The sequence below is a fragment of the Blennius ocellaris genome (assembly GCF_963422515.1).
Source record: "Blennius ocellaris genome assembly, chromosome: 17".
In the NCBI taxonomy this organism is placed as follows: Eukaryota; Metazoa; Chordata; class Actinopteri; order Blenniiformes; family Blenniidae; genus Blennius; species Blennius ocellaris.
In genome coordinates this window covers 5,504,806-5,526,788 of record NC_137666.1, presented here as the reverse complement: position 1 = coordinate 5,526,788, position 21,983 = coordinate 5,504,806, and the positions used below count along the sequence as shown (strand labels likewise).

The 21,983-nt window shown below is 43.4% G+C and overlaps 3 protein-coding genes across 5 annotated transcripts in view; 2 read left to right on the top strand and 1 right to left on the bottom strand.

Annotated features, from left to right (window-relative positions):
- Window positions 1–1,065: 1,065 nt before the first annotated feature.
- Window positions 1,066–11,145, top strand: mia2 (MIA SH3 domain ER export factor 2). Of its 2 annotated transcripts, none has more exons than XM_080512297.1 (23): window positions 1,066–1,264; window positions 2,486–2,617; window positions 2,710–2,731; window positions 2,848–2,936; window positions 3,103–3,174; window positions 4,020–4,130; window positions 4,243–4,314; window positions 4,413–4,517; window positions 4,684–4,806; window positions 5,139–5,309; window positions 5,394–5,484; window positions 5,597–5,664; window positions 6,673–6,743; window positions 6,817–6,918; window positions 7,003–7,099; window positions 7,211–7,278; window positions 7,653–7,738; window positions 8,005–8,118; window positions 8,576–8,719; window positions 9,613–9,729; window positions 9,846–9,898; window positions 9,975–10,155; window positions 10,237–11,145. In XM_080512297.1, the coding sequence occupies exons 1-23, from the start codon at window positions 1,163–1,165 to the stop codon at window positions 10,431–10,433; spliced, it is 2,388 nt and encodes a 795-aa protein (XP_080368423.1). In that variant the 5' UTR covers window positions 1,066–1,162; the 3' UTR covers window positions 10,434–11,145. The 2 variants fall into 2 exon arrangements, with proteins under 2 accessions (XP_080368423.1, XP_080368422.1); XM_080512296.1 differs by having other exon boundaries at window positions 9,972–10,155.
- Window positions 11,146–11,496: 351 nt separating this feature from the next.
- Window positions 11,497–16,042, bottom strand: brms1la (BRMS1 like transcriptional repressor a). The gene is made up of 9 exons (XM_080513365.1): window positions 15,937–16,042; window positions 14,802–14,959; window positions 14,629–14,719; window positions 14,417–14,544; window positions 14,088–14,167; window positions 13,903–13,999; window positions 13,642–13,731; window positions 13,479–13,543; window positions 11,497–13,391 (listed from the first exon to the last, which is right to left on the bottom strand). The coding sequence occupies exons 2-9, from the start codon at window positions 14,938–14,940 to the stop codon at window positions 13,293–13,295; spliced, it is 789 nt and encodes a 262-aa protein (XP_080369491.1). The 5' UTR covers window positions 14,941–14,959; window positions 15,937–16,042; the 3' UTR covers window positions 11,497–13,292.
- A 468-nt stretch (window positions 16,043–16,510) lies between these two features.
- ralgapa1 (Ral GTPase activating protein catalytic subunit alpha 1) overlaps window positions 16,511–21,983 on the top strand; it is a 56,840-nt gene continuing 51,367 nt past the window's right edge. For both annotated transcript variants that reach the window (XM_080512986.1, XM_080512985.1), the window contains exons 1-6: window positions 16,511–16,810; window positions 20,114–20,224; window positions 20,564–20,613; window positions 20,871–20,928; window positions 21,456–21,499; window positions 21,577–21,754. In XM_080512986.1, coding sequence (XP_080369112.1) covers window positions 16,705–16,810; window positions 20,114–20,224; window positions 20,564–20,613; window positions 20,871–20,928; window positions 21,456–21,499; window positions 21,577–21,754 — 547 coding nt within the window. In that variant the 5' untranslated portion in view covers window positions 16,511–16,704. The remainder of the gene's footprint in view (window positions 16,811–20,113; window positions 20,225–20,563; window positions 20,614–20,870; window positions 20,929–21,455; window positions 21,500–21,576; window positions 21,755–21,983) is intronic.

The window sequence follows — 21,983 nt, the reverse complement described above, 5'->3', positions numbered from 1 at the left end:
ACTTTTTGGGGGATTTATTTGAAAATAGTAAGACATTAATTTCCCCAAATCCTTGGATGATTTCTAATCATCGCTGAAAATTTCATGCAATTCGAGTGAGTAGTTTCTGCAACAAGTTGGTAAAATAAATACATACAAGCCAATAAAGAAATACAAGCAGATGAAAACTTAAACTTCTCGCCCAATTTTCATTGGCAAAGGTAATTACAAATACCTGAGGAGTATGCACAATCATTTCAATTACTATTCAAACCTTTTGATATGCATGTTTCTAGCTAATAACTTCATTCTTTAACCAAAGTCCCACCTCTGACGCACTTTCTTTCTCATTTTTTTTAAATGTTGGTTTTATTTTCACCATGGTTGTTATTTATGCCTCATTGTTTTCACATAGGTAAATAGAACGGAATACATCGGATCAACAATGCAGTGAATGTGGTTTAAAGTAACTAGAATGTTGAGTAGTTATTGGGAAAAGGGTGCTTTGAACGTTTATTTGAATAATTTCAAAGAAGACAACCTTCACCTGCAAATGTCGATGATCAAATCAATGTAATAGTAGTTGTTATGTACTCTTCCTAAACCCAGTCGCCCCTCACCTGTGTTTTTTTACTCAAGCATGGAATACGTGCAGGGAAAGAGGAATTTTGGGATTGTTTAGGCTGAATTAGATTCATTGAAATGAGTTAGATGGTTGGAGGTCACCTGCGAGGTCAAATACCTTCACTTTGTTGACACCTGTTTCTCTCGGTGTCGCACTAAAGTCGCTCCGATATGCCAGTGTGGCGTTCTACAATTGGTGACGTTGCGACTAAACCATTCACACCAACAGTGGGGTGACCCAGTTTATTTGACGGCCTCAAAATATTGCATATCTGTTCATTGTATATCTCTTTACGTAAACATATATATATATGCCATATATAATTATGTATAATGTTAGACGAGGTAGTATAATCAATTGAGTTAAAAGAAAACCATTGCAGGTAGATTTAAACCTTTCTACTTCTCCCCCACAAAGTGGTATCATCTGCAGCGTCACTGTTGTGAATAGGATGTGAAATCGCCGCTAACCCGACTGACAAGGCTCCGGCGTCTTCTCTTTACAAGTAAAAGAATAACAACAACAAAAAAATATCTACACAAATGAAATAGTCTGGACATGGCGGAACATGCGGGGAGCGATCAGATGGCGGGCAAAGCGGCGGACTTTCAGGCGACGGCGGAGGCATACTACAGTATCGCCGTGGAGAAAGTGAAGGATGTACGTTATATGTGGCAGGTTTTGCTAGCATTTCCCCCAAATGACACAACAGGCTCTCACATAACCGAGAGCACCTCGATTTATTATTTACTCTCGCAACGTTTTTATTATAAAGTGTGTCTCTCTCTTTTGTGGCTGCGTGTGTGTTTGCCGCCGGGCCAGCTGTCAGAATTATGATGACACTGTATGTGGTATTTTTAAACAACTCTGTCATTGCCCTTACTGTTAGCTGGTTATAGTTAGCTTGCTAATTGATACTAACGTTGATGTCCAGTAAGATGCATTTCCACTTCTCTGTATGTTTCCTGCATTTAGAGAAGTAATTGCAGCAGTAGGTATATTCCTGGGTGGGTTGCAATTAGCTGCTTCACTATTATATGAACTGTGTCGTGAAGCCTTTTAGACTATGAGCAACCAAATGTAAATCATTGCAAGATCATTAAAAAAAAGAGAAATCAATCACAGTTTCTCATGAAATATGTCTGGAAGGTGATGACAAGTTACTTGAAACCAGCTGCTTGGTGTTCAAGCTGTTTGATTCATTATATGTCATTGTTAGGGACTGTTTAGTTTCTATTGAATTAGGGTAGTGGTTAGAGAAGTGGAAGGTCGAAGGTTGACAACCCCACTGTCAAAAAGGTTTGGTGGATATATGAATTGTAAATAGGAAAACAATGCTATGTTTATGTTATAATTTACAACTCTCATAAACCCCTCTTTTTATTGACTATAAAGAATAGATACACAAACACTTTTTTGATTTCTTTTATGAAGTACCATGTGTGTTTTCTGTTCGTGTACGATGTGTGGACTGTCCATAATACTGTTAGTTCAGCACTCAGCCGCTTTTATAATGTGAAAACATACTTTAGCTGGTGCCCGGAGATCTATCCAGATTCTCTGAAAAGACGCGTTTTGTCAAATCTGTCTCAACTTTTTGGAAAATGTGTCCCTGCTGTCATAAATTATGAGTGAAGAATTTCTACCACAGGGTAAAATGTCAAGTTTCCAACATCGGATTATTTTCCATGGTGAAAAAAATATGGGTTTATGAGAATGCCCAATCTTTGCATCCTGTTCTGTTGTTGTAGTTTTGCCAAAGTTTATTCATGGTCCATAGTGTTTGGATAATTTAAGAAGCTGAACCTGATGTATCCTCTCGAATCTGAGCACTGGATGAAATGGGGGTGGGGTTAACTCGCCGATCTAATTTTTGTTCAGGTGGTCTCTGCTCTGCCGGATGACATAAGACCGGGCCCGGACTTGTACGGGGTGCCATGGGAACCGGTCATCTTCACCACCGTGGTTGGGCTTGTGACAATATTGGTATTCACCTGTAGATGCTATTGCTCGGTGAGGAGAAATACTATGTTTGAACAAGTCCATCAACCTGTCGCTGTCTTCTGCGATCATGCTCTCATGGTTGTTTTGTTATTTCCTCACAGGTCAAGAGCAGAATGTATCGCAGTAAGTTGTTGCTCATTCACATTTATGCAAGCGTCATCGTTGTAGTTAATACTGGCTACTTTATACCGGTCAGTAAACAATGTTTTTAAGAAATCACTTAATTTCCTCATTTTCAGGTAGAGAGCGGTGGATGGCTCAACAGGTTACACAGCTACTGGATGAGAAGTGTAAAGTCCTGGAGACTCTCAGCCAGCATCAACAAGAGGTTGGTTTCTGTTTACCGGTTGGGGACAGGGATGATTGTTGGATTGGTGTAATGTACATCGATGGCTTGTGCCCGAAAATGGAAACGGTCAATTGTTGACACAATCCCAACAAAAGCGACATTTGTCATGCTGTATCTGTGACATTTCTTTCTTGTTGATTGGCAGTATGATGATTTAGAGAACTCCCTGAAGGATAGCGGCGTCTTGGCCCAGAGTCAAAAGACGGAACAATTAGAGGTAAGGATCAAAATGTTTTTTTCCAAAATCTAAAAGCTTTTCTAAGCTTCTCCAGGGGCTTCACTTGTACCTCCATATTTACAATATTGTGTGTTGATTGTGTAACTGTAGCTTTATTTGACAAGTCAAGTGAAGAAAGCTAATGGAATTATTTTTTATTTGTTTTATTTAGAAACACCATACAGTGGTTAAAGCGCAAAATATAGGCTACTTTAGGAGCAGTTTTTTTTTTTTAAGTCCAACCGCAGGAATAGTAATGAGTACGTAGCTTATTACTAAAATGAACATGAAGCAGATACACATCCTTAAGTAACATTAGGGTTGTGACTACTATCATCATACATGTAAACAGTCCTGCTGACAACAACATGAAAAGTGTTCCACAGTCATCAGTCCATCAGCCTGCTACCAAAGTCACTGTGATGTATTAGCAGCATAAAATATTAACTACTTTCCTGCACAAGAGATTTTCTACTGCTTCTTCCATGTCGGTAGGTCATCTCAGCTGTTGAGGAGATAAATCGCTCACCACAATAACCCACACAGTGTTGATAGCTCAGCTATTGTATTGTAACAATTCCAGACTCAAACAAAATGTCACACATTGCTGAGACAGGTCCTACTAAAAGAGAATGCAAAAGTAACAAAAGAGCAACTACTGTCTTATTTGCAATATTGTGCTTGATTTCAAACATTTTAAAGATGTAACTTAAACATTTCTGATATTTGAATAGCAAAGTTCAGCACACAAAGTTTGTCCTTATTTCTATAATTTTTTTGATTTTTCTGTTATTGATTATTTTTTCTTTTTTTTTTTTTTCCTGACGACACCTTGTGAACTTCAGGCCACAGCCGAACATTTAGCACATGCTAAACGAGAGCTGGACAGTGATCTACAACAGCTGAAGGATCAACTGGACCAACAGAGGGAACACAGGACAGCGCAAGAAAATCAGGTAGGAATACACAAGGTGCTATTAAAAGTTGAGAGGGAGTATAATTAGCTCCGTTCATAGAGGAGCCATCGTGATGCAGTGCCGACGGCGAGTGTTTTGTCTCCCGCTGCAGATCGCGGCACTTGAAGAGAGCATGGAAACGCTTGAGGGGGAAATCAAAGACCTGCAGTCGCAGGATGAACAGGTACACGCCACCGTCTTTTTTTTTTTTTTTTTACATTCGCTTTTCATTACGTCGCGCCGGCTCTCATAGGAAATCACTGCCGCCTGTCTTTGTTCCAGGCACAAACCACTGTGAAAGTTTACAACATGAATAGTGACCGACTTGAGAGGAACCTGGACACGGCTGGAGAGGAGAACTCTCTGCTCCAGGAGAGCAACGCTCAGGTATGAGGCCGGCCACATACACGCACACAGCTATGCTGTTCTCTTCTAAAACTATACAGTTTTGAAACATTCCTTAAACATACTGCTCCATTCGGTGAATCTGAACGCGGCACCAACTCTTAGCTGTTGTCATTCCTGTATGCGTCTTTGCTCATTTTCCTTGCAGTTGAAGCAGCAGGTGGAGGGATGGGCCGAACGAGTGAGTGAGTTGGAGGCAGAGATGCGGAGGTGCGAGGTCGCCCACAACGGGATGCTGCAGGATGTGGCGAACAAGGATGAACGCATTAAGGTATATTAACTCTGATCAATTCTAATTCTGTGAAAGTGACGCTCTCCAACACTGCTCATAAGTTCCTTGGGACTCACTGATGCAACGAGATGAATCTCTATCAGGCCAGCAACAGCAACAGCAACAGCAACAGCAGTCATTTTAAAGTTGATTAAGAAACAAAAATTTGAATTTGATCATATAAATAAATTCCATTGAAACAAACACAATCATGTTAAACACTTTTAGATAAGTTGTACGCTGTACATTTCTGAGTTTAGTACAAACAAACTGCAAACTGATGGTAGAAATCACAATGTTTAAATGTACCTGTGCATCTTGGGTCCTTCCAGTCTCTGACGGATCGGCTGCTGAGTATAAAAGCCTGGGATTCAGACCTTGAGGGAGAAGAGACGGAACCGGCCAATGGCACCGCAGGAAAGGGAGACGTGAATGAAAGTGGAGACGGAACGGACACGCAGCGCCATCGGCAGAAAGTCCAGAAGCTCATTTATGCTGCTAAGGTACATCACGAACGTGGACAGCGAGCGCGGGGAGTCTGGGGGCTTGTGTGGTACAAAACGAACGTTTTCTTTATCCGCTTGCAGCTCAACGCAGACCTCAAGTCAGTAGACGAAGATAAAGACCGAGTGTTTGCCAAACTGAACGACGAAGTCAAAGCTAAAGAAGACCTTCAGGGTGAGCCTTCTGTTTGAATGAACTTCATGGACTCAGAACAGCCAGATTAATTTTTGATTGTGTGAAAATTATCGCTGTGATGTGCTTTTGTTTTGGTTTTTTTCCCCTCAAGTGGCCATGAAGGAGCTGGAGAATGAGAAACTCTCGCTGCAGTCTGACACTGAGCACTACTCAGAACAGGTAGCCAATTTCAACTGTGTATTATATTATTGTAAGATTGGATGAAATCACTGTAGTGATATTAAAATATGTTGCTATCACATTGCTACATACAAGTTGAATCAATCTTCTATTAGTGTACTTGAAATATTAGCATAGACTGTTTACTAAATATTGAGACAAATTGCTAATTTAATCCAAGCAAAAATTCCAAGGACTGTGTTTTGTCAATATTCTGACTGGTCATGATGCATTTCAAAACTGACCCGAGAAAGCTGTTGGGATTTTTATAAAAGAATTGATATAAAGCCAAAATGAAGAAAAATACGTAAGGTATTTGAATCCCAATAGTGTTATCTGTGTTTTATTTAATAATTTCCCTCAAGCATCCAAAAGCAAACACCCAGTAATAGCAAGTTTCATGCTAACCAAACTAAAGAAACTGACTGGCTTCATTGGAGTTTGAAAAAGAGAGATCTTTACTTTTAATCTCTCGGTGTCGGTGCTGTAATCTGTCCTCATCTGAGTCGACCTAAACCAGGCTGCTAATGTTTGTACGCCAGGAAAAAATTTACACAAGGACTATGTCTAAAAACATTCAGACCACAGAGAGATGAAGTAGAAATACACCATCATCATCGTCATATTGTGATCTTTAAGTAAAGCATTTTGTTTTTACCCCTTATTCAGCATCACCAATAAGAACACTGGTAATACAATCCTGATATGCTCTGTCCTCATAAATACAGTAGAAAATGGAAATAGACAGCATTGCTGTAAAAAGAAAATTAAATGATCATAAAAATTTATTTATTTATTTATTTTATGAATTTTTTTGCATCAAATGTTCTTTTTTCTATCCCCATGAAACACTGTCAGCTGTCTAATAACTCATTGTACTATATTCAAAATCTTAAAAGAAAATTGATTATCTTACACAACAATAGCCTAGTGATGCGTGGCCCAGCCCCGTGTGGTGATCTTCCAGTTGTTTGACTTTAACCTATTCTTTATTTTTCATGCGTTCAGGTTCAGCGATTACAACAGAAACTCCACATCATGACAGAGATGTACCAGGAGAACGAGCTCAAGCTGCACAGGTACAGGCAAACATTATCGCTGTTAGTTTTCGGCAAGACACTACGAAACGGTGTTGACGAACGTCGTTTGCAGAATGTTGACGGTGGAGGAGAAGGAGCGTCTGCAGAAAGAGGAGAAGCTGAACAAAGCGGACAAAAACATCGCGATGGCTATGGAGGAACTCAACAACTACAGGTGGACGCTTCGTCACCAGCGTGGGACAAGTTGATGGCGGGACAGACCCGTTCACGCCGTCTCACCTGTGCTTGGTTTTTTCAGGCAACGGGCTGGAGAGATGGAGGAGGAACTGGAAAAGACCAAACAGTCCTACCAGACTCAGATCTCATCGCACGAGAAGAAGGCTCATAATAACTGGGTTAGTAAAACTCCACGATAAGCCATGACAATATTCTCTCACTCGGTAAACTCGCTGAGCTGTACCTGTGTCTGTCTGTGTGCGCCTCCTGTTCCTGACTGTGACCTCCAGCTGGCAGCTCGAGCAGCCGACAGAGATCTGACAGACATCAGGAGAGAGAACGCAATCCTCCGACAGAAGTGAGTCCAAGCTTCATCTCACCGCCATTACTTTGTGATAAATGATATGTTGCTCATATTTACGTGAAGCATCAGTCGCTGCACATGTATGGTTGAGGAATAGAGATGTAATGATGCTCTGTTAGTACTGACAAACTAAAAGTTTAACAAGAAAATGTCTTTCTCAGCACGAACCTGAACGGTTCCTACAAGGCAGGATGCATTCGTTGTGAATTATTTTCCCTGAATTGTGCGGCACGTTCGTGAATGAACTTGAAATGAAATGAAGCTGTCATTGTGCTGGGTGGTAACGTTAGGGACCATTTTGGCTGCTTTCTTTAGAGATCTATGTATTAAAATGTTGGTCAAGCTTTAACCTCAGGGTTTGTTTACAGACTGACGGATACACAGTTTAAACTGGATGCCCTGGACCAAGATCCATACGCCTTGGACAGCCTGGCTCGACCTTTGCCTTTCCGAGGTACACACGCCTTCAACGACTTAAACATCTAAACTGCATTAACAGCCTGAATGCAGCGGCGCTCACTTTCTACCATTCTTGATTATTGAACTGTTGTATAGGATTATTACTTTGCAAATGTGGGTTGTTGTTTAGATTGGCTCTAATGACTGCAAAGAGCTATATCATCTTAACAGGATTTCCTTTTGTCCAGGAGGTGAAGGTCGGGGCAATGGAGATGTAGTAACTGCAATATTTCTCTAAGGCCATTCGTTTTTAATCTCCAGGTGAGCGGTCTCCGTACGGCCCTTCTCCTCTGGGCCGACCCGCTTCTGAAACCCGACCGTTCCTGTCTCCTCCGACACTAATGGAAGGACCCCCACCGAGGCTGTCCCCTCGAGGTAAAACAATAAGTACCTAACTGACCACAGCAAACCCGCCTCACACAAACCTCTCACCTCCTTATCCTCAGCCTTTTTTTTGTCATCTAAGACGCTTTCGGTTTTCTCTTCTCGTGTCTCACTGGCAGCACAGCCGCCACACCGTTATACATTTGACAGGACTTCCTTACTTTCTCTGGGTTCATTAACACAGCGGAAATACGAAGCATGCTGGCAATGAGCAGATGACTGTTGCATGAAATACGCTGCAGCATGCTCTTTGTGCTCGCAATGCCGTCTTGCAAACTGGAATGTACGAAACGAAGAATCTGATCAAAAGACTTTTTCTCTCTCATTGAATGATGCCCTCCGACCTGTCGTTGGGACTGTTTTTATAATCAGTCTTTGGATTTTGGCTTTCCCTTCCCTCTTTTTTTTTTTTTTCTTCTTCTCCTTTTTGTCACGTTCACCCTCACAGTGCCCCGCGGTCCAGGGGAGCCCCCGGGTGGCCAGGGGGAGATGGAGCGCAGTGGAGGCCCTCATTCGGACAGCGGCTCCATCTCGCCAACATGGGATCGGAGGGGGCCGCCGCCAGGACCACCTGGGCCTCTCGGACCCCCAGGTGTGTTGCACATTCACATCAGAACAGCCCGCGGCTGATTTGAATCTTGTGATAAATGCCCGCGCAGTCGCAACCTGTCTGTCAGTACTTCAGTGGCTGAGAAGAGATTTAACTCACAGAAACGATGACGATTTCTCAGGTAAGTTGCTTGAGTCAGCGTTTTCCAGCTGTAAAATCAAGCGCCTTGCATTTGTACTGTACATTAAAAGTAAGAAGAAAAGAATGTTAAGGCTCAGTGACAACATCTGCATGTGGTCCAGTTGCATATTTGCTTCATCATCAACCACTCGACACGATCGTGTCTTCTCTTAATGCACGTGCATCTTGATCGCGCTCAGGAAGATCAACAAAGCCTCTTCCAGTGGAGGTTTACCGGGGTGTGTTCAGGCCTGATCCAGTTCACACAGCACATGTAAATAAGTGGCGCGTGTCGGCTCTTTACCAAGCGAGCGGCAGAAGACTTCCTCTGCTCGAGACGCCAGTGGGAATGCGACAGAAGTCCAGCCGCATCGACTCGCCCACGAATGAATTGTACAATTGCGTTAATCCACTCAAACCTGCTCAGTGTGAACACACCCTTGCAACATTCAATAATGATTGCCTGTATCCGGGACGCACAATAGGAGGCGAAAGGTCAAAACACTGTGCATGTGGATGCTGCATTCATCTTGAGTGTCTGTTGAAAGTCTGTCTTCAAGTTTGTATTCGACACGCAGTTGTTTACTTTCACAGGCGACACTTGTTGTGCTTCCTCAGGAGTTTAATCCCTTCTTCATCATCTTACTTTTTTCTGTCCCCCACAGTGTTGCGCTTATGACGAATTAAAACATGAACCTTACAGCTTAGGTGAGATCTGTGTTTTCACATGTGCAACATCTGTCTGTGTGTCACAGGCTACATGTTCAGGAGACCCCCTCCTCATCCAGGAGCGATGGGCCTTTTACCTCCTCCAGGCCCACTTCATCCTCGGGGTTTCCCCCCAGGGCCCCCTCACCCTGTAGACCTGATAGGTGAGTCCGATTTCTGAGGACTGTGAGTAGTGGCCGGTTCTTGTGGATGTGTGGACGCATGTGGGGTTGTTTGATTTCTCGCTGTCGTTCACTTGCCGAGTGTTCTGTCCCTGCAGACGGATCCTACAGAGAAAACAGCCTCGGAGCTGCTGAGCAAGACCACAGAGAGGTAGGAAATGTTTCCGTGTTGCGTGTTTAATAGTTGTGTGTGTTCGTGTAAAACAACCCTGTGCGTCCGTCAGCAGTCTGGTCCTGGCGAGCGGAAGACTCCCCCAGAATCGGATCCACGGATGGGTGGCCCCCCACCTCCTGGGCCCCCAATGGGCCCCATGGATGGGCCCTTTCCTCGAAGAACCCCCTACGGACCCCCACCCCCTTCGGATTTCTATCCTCCGAGGGGTCCGGGGGGCCCTCCCATCATGCCAAGTAAGACATTCCAGCAATCCCTTCCACCATCCCACCACTAGGTGTCAGCGGTGTAACTCCTCTCCTTCACTCTCCCTCCAGCGTGGGCGCCGCCCCCTCCAGGAATGATGCTCCCCCCTCGCTTCCCTCCTCACCCTCATGTGCCTCCCTTCGGTGCTCCCATGCGACACCCCCCTCCCCCCGATGGGCTCCCACCTCATCCCATGGATCTTCCGCCCCCTCGGCAGCCCCTGCCGCCACCATTGGACAACCCGACCTCGCCTGAAGACGCCATCTGAGCCCGGCTTCCCGTCGGACGGGGTCCAGGTTCCGGCGGCTCTCGGCAGCCGTCAGACGACAGGGCGGACTCTTGTTGCAAACGATGCAACGAGCGGCATGATCGGAACTGGAACATCGGCCCATCCCGTTTCTGTGTCTGCTTTCACCACTCGCATCCTTTCTTCTTGCCTTTTCTTTCTCCGTCGGTCCGTCTCCATCAGCCACTCCCCCCCCCCTCGGTGAGATGGCAGGGTTCGCCCAAAAACCGCTACAAAGATTTTATGGCGGCTCTTAGTTTGAGATGCAGCATGTGCAAAGTGTTGCATGAATCATGAAACGATCACAGGCTGCAGCTCTTTTAGACTTCAGTACGGTTTGTTATGAGCATCATGTCGTAACAGATGTAATGTTTTGTTTTTTTTTCAAACATCGGCTCCCGTTGAGTCTGTGCACTCGGGCAAATCCACGTGAAGTTTCCTCAGACACAAATTTTCTACGTTTCGGTTAGAATTCAGGGGGACTTCACCACCATCAACACAGTTAGTGATTCAGAGTGAGAGCAGCACTTGTCGTCAGGATACAGACTTCCCAAAACAGCCTCGGCTGGAAACAGGCGGCTTCTTCCTAGTGCCCCATGCGATGCGACACTGAGCCGAGCGGAGACGACCTTCAGAGCCGCAGCCCGGACAACCATGTGAATTTTGTAAAAAGTGATTATTAATAGATGAATAAAGACTCTTAAATTCTCCCCATGGGCATATTTCTATCAGAGATCTTCATTCCAGTGGTCATTGTTGATTTGAAATGGCAAGTTTACCAGTTGAAACTGGAGGATGCACAATCACGTGACATTTTGTTTAGAAGCTGCTTAAGAATTTACTGTCAGGATACAGATGTGTATGTCTTTTTTTATTCATTCGGTTCTGTAAATTCAGTGACGGCTCAGATTCTGCAGATTTTCTCCAGGTTTCCTTCTAAAATAAGACGTATGAAGAGAGTTTTCAGCTCCCGACACGGCACATGAGTTACTTCACAGGATTCCACAACTTGTTAAAAAAACAACTTTAATCATACAAACCCAGTCACTTTGTTACAAAAAAAAACCACAAACGCACCAGACACGACTTAAAACAGCTTAAAAAATATCTGTTACAATTTCCAACATCCATCAGAACCTTGAATCTGTTAAACCCACGTAAAACTCTTCGAAATGGCAAATGGCAGTAAAAAGACGACTCCTTTAAGATGCGGAAGAAAAAAATACAAAAGTGTTCGCACTGTCTGAGAGGAGAGGTAGATACAAGAGTGGATAGTAGAACACCTGCTGAAGGAAAACGTGGCGATTCACTTTTCATGGGACTCGCACTCCATTAGATGGACAAAAAAAAATTTAATACAAAAGCGTTTGAACGAGTCGGCTCAAATTTAGGATGTCCAGAAACACTCAGCGGTTTCAAATATGACTGATCAAAATCGTTCACTTTCGTGATGTTCTCATCACGGTTGTCAATTTGTGTTGTGGTGGAGTTCACCAGCAGTCCCCAGCAGATATCACTCATCTGCCAAAACATCCACCTGGATTCTCCCCAAAACCATCCAATATTTATCAATCAACATTCTTTTAGGAAAAACAAAAAGTTCCAAAGATTTTAATGGCACAGTGGACCCGGAATTTATAAACAATGTTACTGGACAACTCATTAATAACACTCATAAATGGACAAAATGTTGTATTTTCACTTTGTTGTCATTGAGCAGCAGGCAAATATGCTGAAGTCAGCATGCAAAATAACCCAGCCTCTCTTGTAATACCTCTTTTTACCACAAGGTGGTGTAGCGAGTTCCTCTGACAACTAACCTACCCACTAAAGAAGGGAGCCAACATGCAGTTAACACAAGGATGACTGATGCAACTTCTTACTCGTAGACCATAAAACCTGAGACGGACTGGATGTTAGTGACTCACTACTGCCACCCAGTGCAACAATGAGAAATTACTACATTTTGAACATGCTGCTTTAGCTGAAATTTGAAATGGGACCTTCTGGACTCGCTCAATCAGTCAGATTTGAGACTACGTGGACTGGTTTTGTGCAATAAAAAGGTGACTTTGAAGCAAAGGATGATTGTAGATGTAAGCAGGTGCAAGTCCTATTGAAGAGCATAACTTCTTAGTGGGCGGTTAAACAGGAAGTCGGCAGACTTATTAAAGATGAATCCTTGAGACAGAAGCAATTTGTTTCAGACGAGATGAATCGAGGTGCTGGATGACCAGTCAGTCGTGAGGAAAAACACTCAAGTAGTGTCACAATATCCGAAACTATAAAAGACAGCCTCAAAATGAACATAATATAGGTCCCTTGACCAATGCAATTGAAGTGACGCTAACCGAAATTATGCATTGTAAGCATTTATATAAGTTTCTCAATAGAAATATGTCTGGGAATAAAATTGTTTCTATGGTGCTGCAACGTTGCATCACTACCGTTTACTCCCTGAAGGCATACAAAAATCTGAAGCGATGCTTCCAAAACTCGCGGACAAATGAGAGGTTTCACGTTCAAAGTCCACTGAATGGAGCCATGGGCGGAGCCTGAGAGGGTAGAGTGAGGCAGGATTACCTGATCAGATCAGCACGGATCAATAATACTTCCATTTTCTGCTCGTGGTTTTTTTTTTTTTTCCCTTCAAGAAAGGAGTCAATCCAGTGAGTCCCGGCGTCGTGACGCCGTCGACTTGAGGAAGCGGCTCAGCGACGGCTGGCAGTAAGAGACAGCAGAGGAAGATTGTTGAGAGAAATGTTGTCCTTCGTGTTGCGTTTGAGGTCCTGTACTGTTGTTGGCTGGGAAGGCGTGCGTTTGTGTGCGCGTTTGTGTGTCTCAGCAGTTGAGAATGGGCCTGCTTCTGTCGGGTCTGAAGGGGAAAACGGGGCTGTCAGAGTCAGCCTTCCCTCTGTGGGGACCAAGCGTGGCCACGGCCTGAAAAATACAATACACACATACCCGTGGTTATAAAAGAGGGGAAAGGCCACCATGAACATAACACTCGTACGCATTCACACGCACCTTTCTAATGGCCGTCCAGTCCTCCAGGATGTCCAAGTCAGGCAGCATGTACACGATATAGGGGCGTGAGCAGGGTTAAGAAAAGTCACAGACACATGAAGAAACACTGACCTCATATCTAATCATGTCCTGACAATTAGGGAAAGATGGATTGAAAGGATATCAGACACCACCGACGGTCGTCTCCTCTTTTTATCTGGACTCAAAGCATCCCGCCTCTTCTTCCTCCCTGAAAGCTCATCATTCCACAGCTCTGATAGAAAGCAAACGCAAAGAAAATCGCACACACGAGTAAATAAAACAAGTGATTTTGTTCGACAAACGCCACAGAAGAGAGAGTAATCGCATGCTATGCCAAAAATGGTGGAAATTATTTGATTTGATTAATCAGCTTGTGTTGAACATAATTGTGCCCTCTTGATACCTGATGTAATATCTATGCTGTGCCTGTCCTCCTCCAGTCTTCGGATCTTCTCTTCCAGTTCACTCTGCACGGTGTCAAACAGCAGCAGCTTCTCACTCTACAGGCGCAGGTAGAAAACAAGAGGACAAATATAAATACAAATATACACAAAACACTGGAGCAAATGTACAAAGTTCAACAAGTACCTCCCAGTGTTGACACGCTGCCTGGATCTCACAGTCATACTTGTTCTTCACAGACTCCAGACACAGCTCTCTGTAGATACCTAACAAATATGAACAATAGAAGACAGAATTAGGGAACTGAGGAGTTTGGATGTTTTCAACCAACCCCGAATGACGAGTCAGCATATTTTCAAAATAAGTGTGCTCCCCTGAAATGAGATCACATGACAATACAAGGAAAACCACCAAAGGCTAACGAATTCACACACTCCATGAGCCCAAGTTTGACCTTTTCTTAGAATGCTACATCTGAATTTAGTAGACAAACATGCTTCTGTATTTTATGTTACCTGCCACCTTGGTCCGGACCTGCATGTTCTCCAGCAGCACCGCCAGCGGCTCTAAATATTCAGCGGCTCGGCCGGCCTCCACCTCAGTCAATTTGTTGTTCACTTGACTGAGGCGCTCACGATACAACCTGCATAGTCACAAGTAGATGGGTAGACTTTATTCTTATCTGCAACATTATATATATATAAATTTGACTGAGCATAAATCTTACTGGTCTTTAAGGTCGTTGAACTGTTTCTCCAGGTTGGACATTTCATCCAGACACTCCACTCTCCGACGCTCGCAGTCCTCCTCATCCATTTCTGGAGAAGGTGAACAAATAGAATCAGCCAAATATGAAGAGCGACATAGAACTGCAAGAAAGAGGACTCTCATAATATTTACCAGAGCTGTCTCCATCCTCAGAAACAGATGAGGTGTCAGAGTCCTCCTCCTCTGAGCTGGTGGCCTCGTGGTCATGCTCCTCCACCTCCATCTCTTCAGCTGTACTCTCCTTTTTCTCCCGATCACGGTGCACCGGCATGGCCGCAAGCCGCTTTAACCTTGTAAAAAATATTTCGTTGGAACACATTGGCTGATTTCATGGGTTTTGCTCAAATCCAACAACCGTACAAAGGAGTAAGGCTTCCAAGCATGCCTGTCTATTCAATCACTGAAGAGTATCTGAAATGCAAACTTAATGTTAAAATAGAGGTTTGCATTCCCAGAAGAAAACGCAAGTGTGAATGCTGAAGGTTGGATAAAGCTGACGTGACAGCTTTTTCCTAGTTTCTTGGGATTTATTCGGAAATGGTTAAAGACATAAAAAGCACAGATCACAGCAGTCATCTCATAAATAAGCTGCAAGTTTTGATAATGGAATGGTCCAAGGGGGTTAAAGACTGCAGGAAATATAGCGTGGTGGCAAAGAAGTCAGAATAACAACTCCAGGTTTGCGTTTTCCAGAATAAAATACAAGTGTGAATGCTGATCTCACGTTTTGATATTTGAACGGCAAAATATTGCAGATATAGTACAGCGGCAAAGAAGATATGATAATAAAAATAAAAATGAAAATAATAACAATAAACTATTCGGATCACTAATGTGTGACTGCCATCAACATTCACATAAATACACATACATGTGCACGTTATTCGATCATGCAACAACGAAAAAAAGTCTGATTTGATTAGATATTTTAGGCAACTCCCGCCACTTTGTGTCAGTCTAACTACAGACCCAGCAAACATAAACACCCGAGCGCTTCTGGTCGTTACATTTTCGTAATTAGGACTGCCTGAACTGTTAATATCGCTTCCACTTGCACACCGTTCCAACAAACCAGGCTTACTATAGAAACCAGTAGCTGTGTGAGTTTTAAAGAACTTCACTGAAAAGGCTCGGAACAATGCACAACGTAAAGTTAGCATTTTGTTAGCATGTTACCAAACAAATGTGATTGGGTAGCATGCTAAAAGATCACGATTTTTATCAAATACGCCTGAAGGAAAACGCATACAACTTAACAACAACTCACAAGGTGAGAACAGCCTGGACGCCCGAGGACAATACTGGCAGGAAAAGTTCTGTTCTGAGAAAAGATGCAACTTGTTTTTCCTCGGCTCCAATTTCACTCGTGTGTCTCCAGCTAGGCTAAAAACAAATCACCGCAGGGCGCTCGCCCCCTCTCGCGTGCAACGGGAAATGTAGTTTTTTTGTGTCGCGGGCGGTCGCCCAGCTGAAAGGGGAAACGTAAAACATAAACTTCACTTCCCACAATTCCACAGTGCAATCGAGGCGGAGTTCGAGCAGAGCTGTCAAAGCACTGTTTATCGACAATAAAAAAAAAAACATTTTGGGAGGCATATTTATGACATATTTGAATATCTTGGGTCAAGTGGAACAACTAAAGCTGCTGATAATTGTACGGCATTTTTCGTTGAATGTGTCCGTTATGTAGTTTTCCCTCCTCCCTCCTCCTCCGCCATGTTTTAGCGGAGCAGCTTTTAGCCTTTAGCCGTCAGGGCTGTTGTGGAAGGGAGGTGCGATGGATGGATGCGTTGCCCCGCTACGCTGTACATATTTGTGTTAGGGTTTATCCAGTATGCTGGATCCTCTCGGCGCCGTCGCGGAATGCTGCTGATTCGCAGCGCGGCGTGAATCAATGAAAAATCAGCGACGCCTTTTGCTTTTCTTCCTGTTGGTTATAGTTTGAAGATTGACGCTAGCTGGGCTATTTAAGTGGCTACACGGCTAGCTCCTCCTTGCTGTCTACCATCGCATTCTTGTGTCTCCTGCCTCAGGAATGTTCTCCAAAAAGCCTCATGGGGACGTTAAAAAATCAACACAGAAAGTGTTGGACCCAAAGAAGGACGTGCTGACCAGGCTGAAACACCTCAGAATAGTCATAGGTAGGTTAAACATCCTTATTAATTTTTTTTTTTTTAAGCCGCTAACAGGTTAGCACTTTGGTGCCAGTCTGTACACACGCAGGGCATGTCTCACCAAACTCAACTCGGAAATCACGAAAATCAGGGTTGCCTGGATTAGAATGAGTGTTGTCGCGTTTTAATCAGAAACACGACGTCGGCTTGACAGTTTTTTACCATCCAGGCATTCATTCGGCGTGGTGTTGTTGACGTTTCAACACTTACTACACTCTTTGCACACTTGCTGAAAGTCATCGCTGGGCTTTCTCAGAAGGACACAGTCTTGCATGCAAGCAGAGACTGACAAGTCAATGTGCTGTTTTGTGCTATTGACAGGATCTATCGTTAAGCTCCAAGGTGTTGTTTAAAGAGTCTGGGAATTACATGTGTAATTGTTGATACACTGCGCTCGTAGAAGCGAGACAATCTGGGCTGGTTGTGTGTCAATCTGAAGGTACACATTTAGAGAGTGGTGCTACATGCTTCTCGACTGTTGTGATTTCTACAGGGGCGTGCCTGGCTGCTGGACAAAGGAGTGTGTGTGTGTGTGTGTGTGTGTGTGTGTGTGTGTGTGTGTGTGTGTGTGTGTGTGTGTGTGTGTGTGTGTGTGTGTGTGTGTGTGTGTGTGTGTGTGTGTGTGTGTGTGTGTGTGTGTGTGTGTGTGTGTGTGTGTGTGTGAGAACATATGATGGGATGTGGTACAACGTAACACCAGAAGCAGTGTTTTGAATATTGTGGGAAAGGTAGGGAGGAAAATAATGACTAATGGATGCGTGAGTGCCTGATTGTGTATGCAACTTTCAATAACTAACACACACAGGCTGGGAAGGGAAATTGCCTCCACTATTTCCTCCCTGTGTCCAGTACAGTAGCTCAGCTTCCTGTTTCTATTGTAAGAGCTACTGGACTGTGTGTGTCTGTGTGTCAGGAGGAAAGGGGTGTGCCCCCTGTCTGAGGTCTATGGGGAACACAGGACCATGATAACAATCCCAGTGACATACACACAAACAGACCTGCACTGACATTGTGTGAGAGGGAAAGCTTATACAGTATGACTGAACAATGAGTAATAAACAGATTTAACAAGCATGGCCCTTTTTCTAAACCGAGTACTCTTGTTGAGAGCTGCTTTAGGAAGCCCTTAACAGCTTTGTACCCCTGAGTAAAGTAAATATTTGTCAATTTTGTTGTTGGGGAATTGATGTCATTGTCTAACAGTTCCCGGAAAAATATTCACCACATTTGACAGCGTGGCATACCTGATCTGATATGATTCAGCAAGGAGCTTTTCTTTGCAATCTCTTTGATAGAAACAGGCTGTATGGTAATCGCAATTTAGTTTGTGATTAGCCCTGGTATTTATTCCAAACCATTCAAATTTCTGTGCACCTTCTCCACCATGATCTCCCTCCTTCATATTAAGTCATAATCCATTAAGCATCACTGATCAATTCAATTCAAGTGATGTCTTGTAACTTTGAATTGGTTCCTAGTGAGATTGCTTCAAGAAAAAACTAGCCAAAAGTGGTGTTATTCTTAGACGTCATTTTTGTTTTCCTTGTAAAGTGAGAAGTTAGCTGAAGGGATCAGCTCCAGTGTCCCATGACCGCAACTTGGTCAAAGCTGTTTAGAGGATGGATGAGTGCAGTTGTTTGTAGCTGAGTTTGAGCCTTGGGCCAAAGTGAAATTTTGCTGTCAAAATGTGAGTTAAAAAAAAAACAAAAACATTTTTTTTAAACCAGTTATGTCCAAAACCGTGTTGTCAGAGAAGAGAAGGGGTTATCAGTTGTGTGAGATTTGTGTCTTGTTGGGATTGACTTGTGGCTTAGAGAGATAAAGCAGCAAATGTATGATAGCACAGAGGTCATGTCTGTCGCAAAACAAGAAAAGAGGTTATCAGATGTGTTGAATTTGTTTGTGGCAGACATGAAATTGTGGCTGGACGTGAAGAGATGGCAGAGAGAGTAGAAGTATGCATGTGTCTGAGTATTGAGGGGCATTGTTGTGAGATATCTGGACTGCAGTTGAGTCTTGCAAAAGTTTTGGTTTTTAGATATATATATATATATATATGAATTTATTTTTCTCGTGAATCAGTGTGAGCGTCACGGTACTATACAGTGGGATGGTCGTGAGTGACTGAGATAAGCTTGAGAGAAGTGAGAAACTCAGAGAAGTCGGTCTATAAATAGCACAATGTGTGTATTTAAATCTGAGCTGTGGGTTATATAAAGGTGAAGCAATCAAGCCATGGTGTGGATAGGATAGGGTTATGTTCATTCCTGCTTCACTCACTGCTTTAATATGACAATACAGCATAATCAAGGTCAAGATTTCTTTCCTTGTTTTTCTTTTTTATCGGAGATCAAGCTCTTTTAAGAGGCCAAGAGTAGGCAGTCATGTGACGGTAAAGATTGTGTTAAAATGCCAGTCTCAAGAGGGGGAAAAAAATAGAAATCCATCGTGATGGACCACTATGGCCTTACAAGGGCAACTACAATGGCACCGAGCACAGATCTCCTCGAAGTGTCTGTGGCGGAGTTCAACTTTCAGCTTTCTTTTTGTAAACAAACCCAGAGAATGTGTGTGAGAGTGTATGTGTGTGCATAGGTGAGAAGCCTGATATCTGATGTTTGTTTATATCCATCCCAGCTTGACCCGTGCCTGGTATTGTCGGCGTGTGTTTTATGTCAGGGTCTTCCTACTAACGACAGCCTGTAGTGCCAAAGTTGAAAGCGACCCATCATTATGACGGTCAGTGTGAATGTTCAATGTCCAATCCGGTTGTTGGACAGGACGCGGAGGGGTGTAGGGAAGTCAGCAGTAACAATAATGTTACACTACTCGCATGTACTTCCTGTGATGAAAAGTTAACATTGCGCAGCGCTCACATCTCAGAACCCTTCAATTAATCAGACAAATTTTGACACATCAATTTTAAACCTCTAAACTCTGGATGTATGTTGGTAGCCTTTCATGTTATATAGGTAGTATTGAGACATTCTGTTTTGACTCATATTTTAATGATGGCTTTATAACTATCACTTAAATTGGTGAAACGGCACGTTTGAAAGTTTTGTGCCGGGTGTCGACCCAGTTTTGAAAGATGTCATACTCATGATGAAAACAGTAATATGTTTGTGCATATTTTATGTTGAGCCTGGTCGTCAGTGTTTACATTCGAGAGATAGCACGCACAATTGACAAAGACTTTGACATAATCTTAATGGCCGCCTCCTGGGTGTTGTGTGCATTCATTAAATCCTGGCATTGTTTATCCCCCAGAAAATGCTGAACCTGCAGAGCTCAAGCAATTCTTCGACCTGAACTACTCCCATATCTACTATGTCTTCTTTGAGAATTTTGTCACCATTGAGGTCAGCCTCAAACAAAAAGGTAAGTTTCACCGGGCCAAAAGTCATCTAAATAATTCTTTGGTTCGTGGCGAGGGTATTGACATTCTAATGTGTGACAGTTCAGGTTGGAACACTACGATTGAGTGATGTGTTTATATGGCCTTGAGAAAGACACTGATTTGATAGCATTGGAACAAATAGGGCAATCAAGTCGAATAATGTTCTTTTCAGATCCGGGCTTCAGTGCCAGTAGAAAAGCTGCTCACGACACAAAGCAACTTTCCGTGGTGTTGTCTGATGTTTACAATCCCTATTGTTCTTCTCTTCTTCTTTTTCGAAACGTTATTGTGCATGATTAACGCTGGTCTCTACTTCGCAGGTCATAAGTCTCAGAGGGAGGAGCTGGACTCAATCCTCTTCATTTTTGAGGTGAAATAATGTGACAAGTCTCTATTTTAAATTGCGTTTAAGTGAAAATGTATGCATAAGATAAATATCATTTGATGTTATTGGATATAACCAAACGAATGGCCTTCCTCAAACCTTCGTGTTGTTTTTCTCTTTTCTCTGTGGGCTTTTCACTGTCACTTGCTTTGAGCTGCTTTTCTCAACAAACAATGGATCACTTGATGTTCTATCCGATTTTATGAATCATAGTGTATTTTCCACATCTGTTTTTCCTTCAGAAAATCCTCCAACTCCTACCAGAGAGAATCCAGAGCCGATGGCAGTTCCACAGCATCGGTAACTTACTCAGAAAAGCACAGATGACCCCCGTATTCAAACACGTTCAAGTTTATTTTGTTGTCAGGTTTAACCAGTTTTGAGCAGTGTGGTCAAACATAAATGTTTCCAGAGGCAAAGACTTTTCCCAAGGCCTGTATGAATTTCCGATTTTCATTTTGTGTTTTAAGCTTCAGGTCCTTTTGTTAGCAGAACAGATTAACCTTCACTTAGCAGGCGCTCCAAAGCAAAGCAGCTTGAATCTGTTGGAATGGGCCATACTTTGGTAAATTCTGAAGTACACCAATCTTCTCGACCAGCTTTATGGTACTGAAGAGCGTCAGCCAGTCACAGTTGGCAATGACTGAAAGGCACGGTAAACGCTAAAGAAGCCAACACTCGCCTGTTTCTTCATTGAGCATATAGTAAAAATGGCCGCGTGTTACCAGACATGACCAGTGCAACATGCTGTTCTTATTCAAATGGGAGCAAAAACCACGATGTACTGCGGTTTGACACAGCAACACTGATATCTCTTTATTTCACAGGGCTCATCCTCAAGAAGCTGTTGCACACTGGGAACTCTTTAAAGGTACTTTTTTCCTCTCTGTTACCTGCAGCTATATCAGTCACATTTTGGACTCACGCGTATTCCCAATTTACTTGCAGATCCGTCGTGAAGGGGTGCGCTTATTCCTGTTGTGGATGCAGGCCTTGCAGAGCAACGCCGAGCGCGAGCAGCTCTGCATGTTCGCCTGTCTGATTCCCGGCTTTCCAGCCCCGATCTGCAACGGCATCCCGCGCACTCTGGACACCCTGATCAACCCACCGCTGAGTCTGACTGAAAGTGAGCACACCAAATACGCACAGTGAAAAATCAACAAATATAGACATCAGCCGTAATATTATGACCACATGTATTGGATCCTGCTCCTGCATTTGCTGCCAAAACAGTCCTGTTTGCTCAGGTATTTTCTCCACCTCTGAAGGTGTGTGTGTTGGCATCTGGTGCAAGGATGTTAGCAGTCGATCCTTTAAGTCCTGTAATTCGTGAGGCGTCGCTTCCATGGATCAGA

Excerpts from the sequence above, each read along its gene's own strand:
- mia2 (XM_080512296.1), top strand. The coding sequence starts at position 1,163 with ATGGCGGAACATGCGGGGAGCGATCAGATGGCGGGCAAAGCGGCGGAC. Across the intron at positions 1,265-2,485 it reads CCGTGGAGAAAGTGAAGGAT|GTGGTCTCTGCTCTGCCGGA; the intron begins GTACGTTATATG and ends ATTTTTGTTCAG. Across the intron at positions 3,175-4,019 it reads AAAAGACGGAACAATTAGAG|GCCACAGCCGAACATTTAGC; the intron begins GTAAGGATCAAA and ends TGTGAACTTCAG.
- brms1la (XM_080513365.1), bottom strand. The coding sequence starts at position 14,940 with ATGCCGGTGCACCGTGATCGGGAGAAAAAGGAGAGTACAGCTGAAGAG. Across the intron at positions 14,720-14,801 it reads TGAGGATGGAGACAGCTCTG|AAATGGATGAGGAGGACTGC; the intron begins GTAAATATTATG and ends CACCTTCTCCAG. Across the intron at positions 13,544-13,641 it reads ACGACCGTCGGTGGTGTCTG|GCCCCTATATCGTGTACATG; the intron begins ATATCCTTTCAA and ends AACCCTGCTCAC.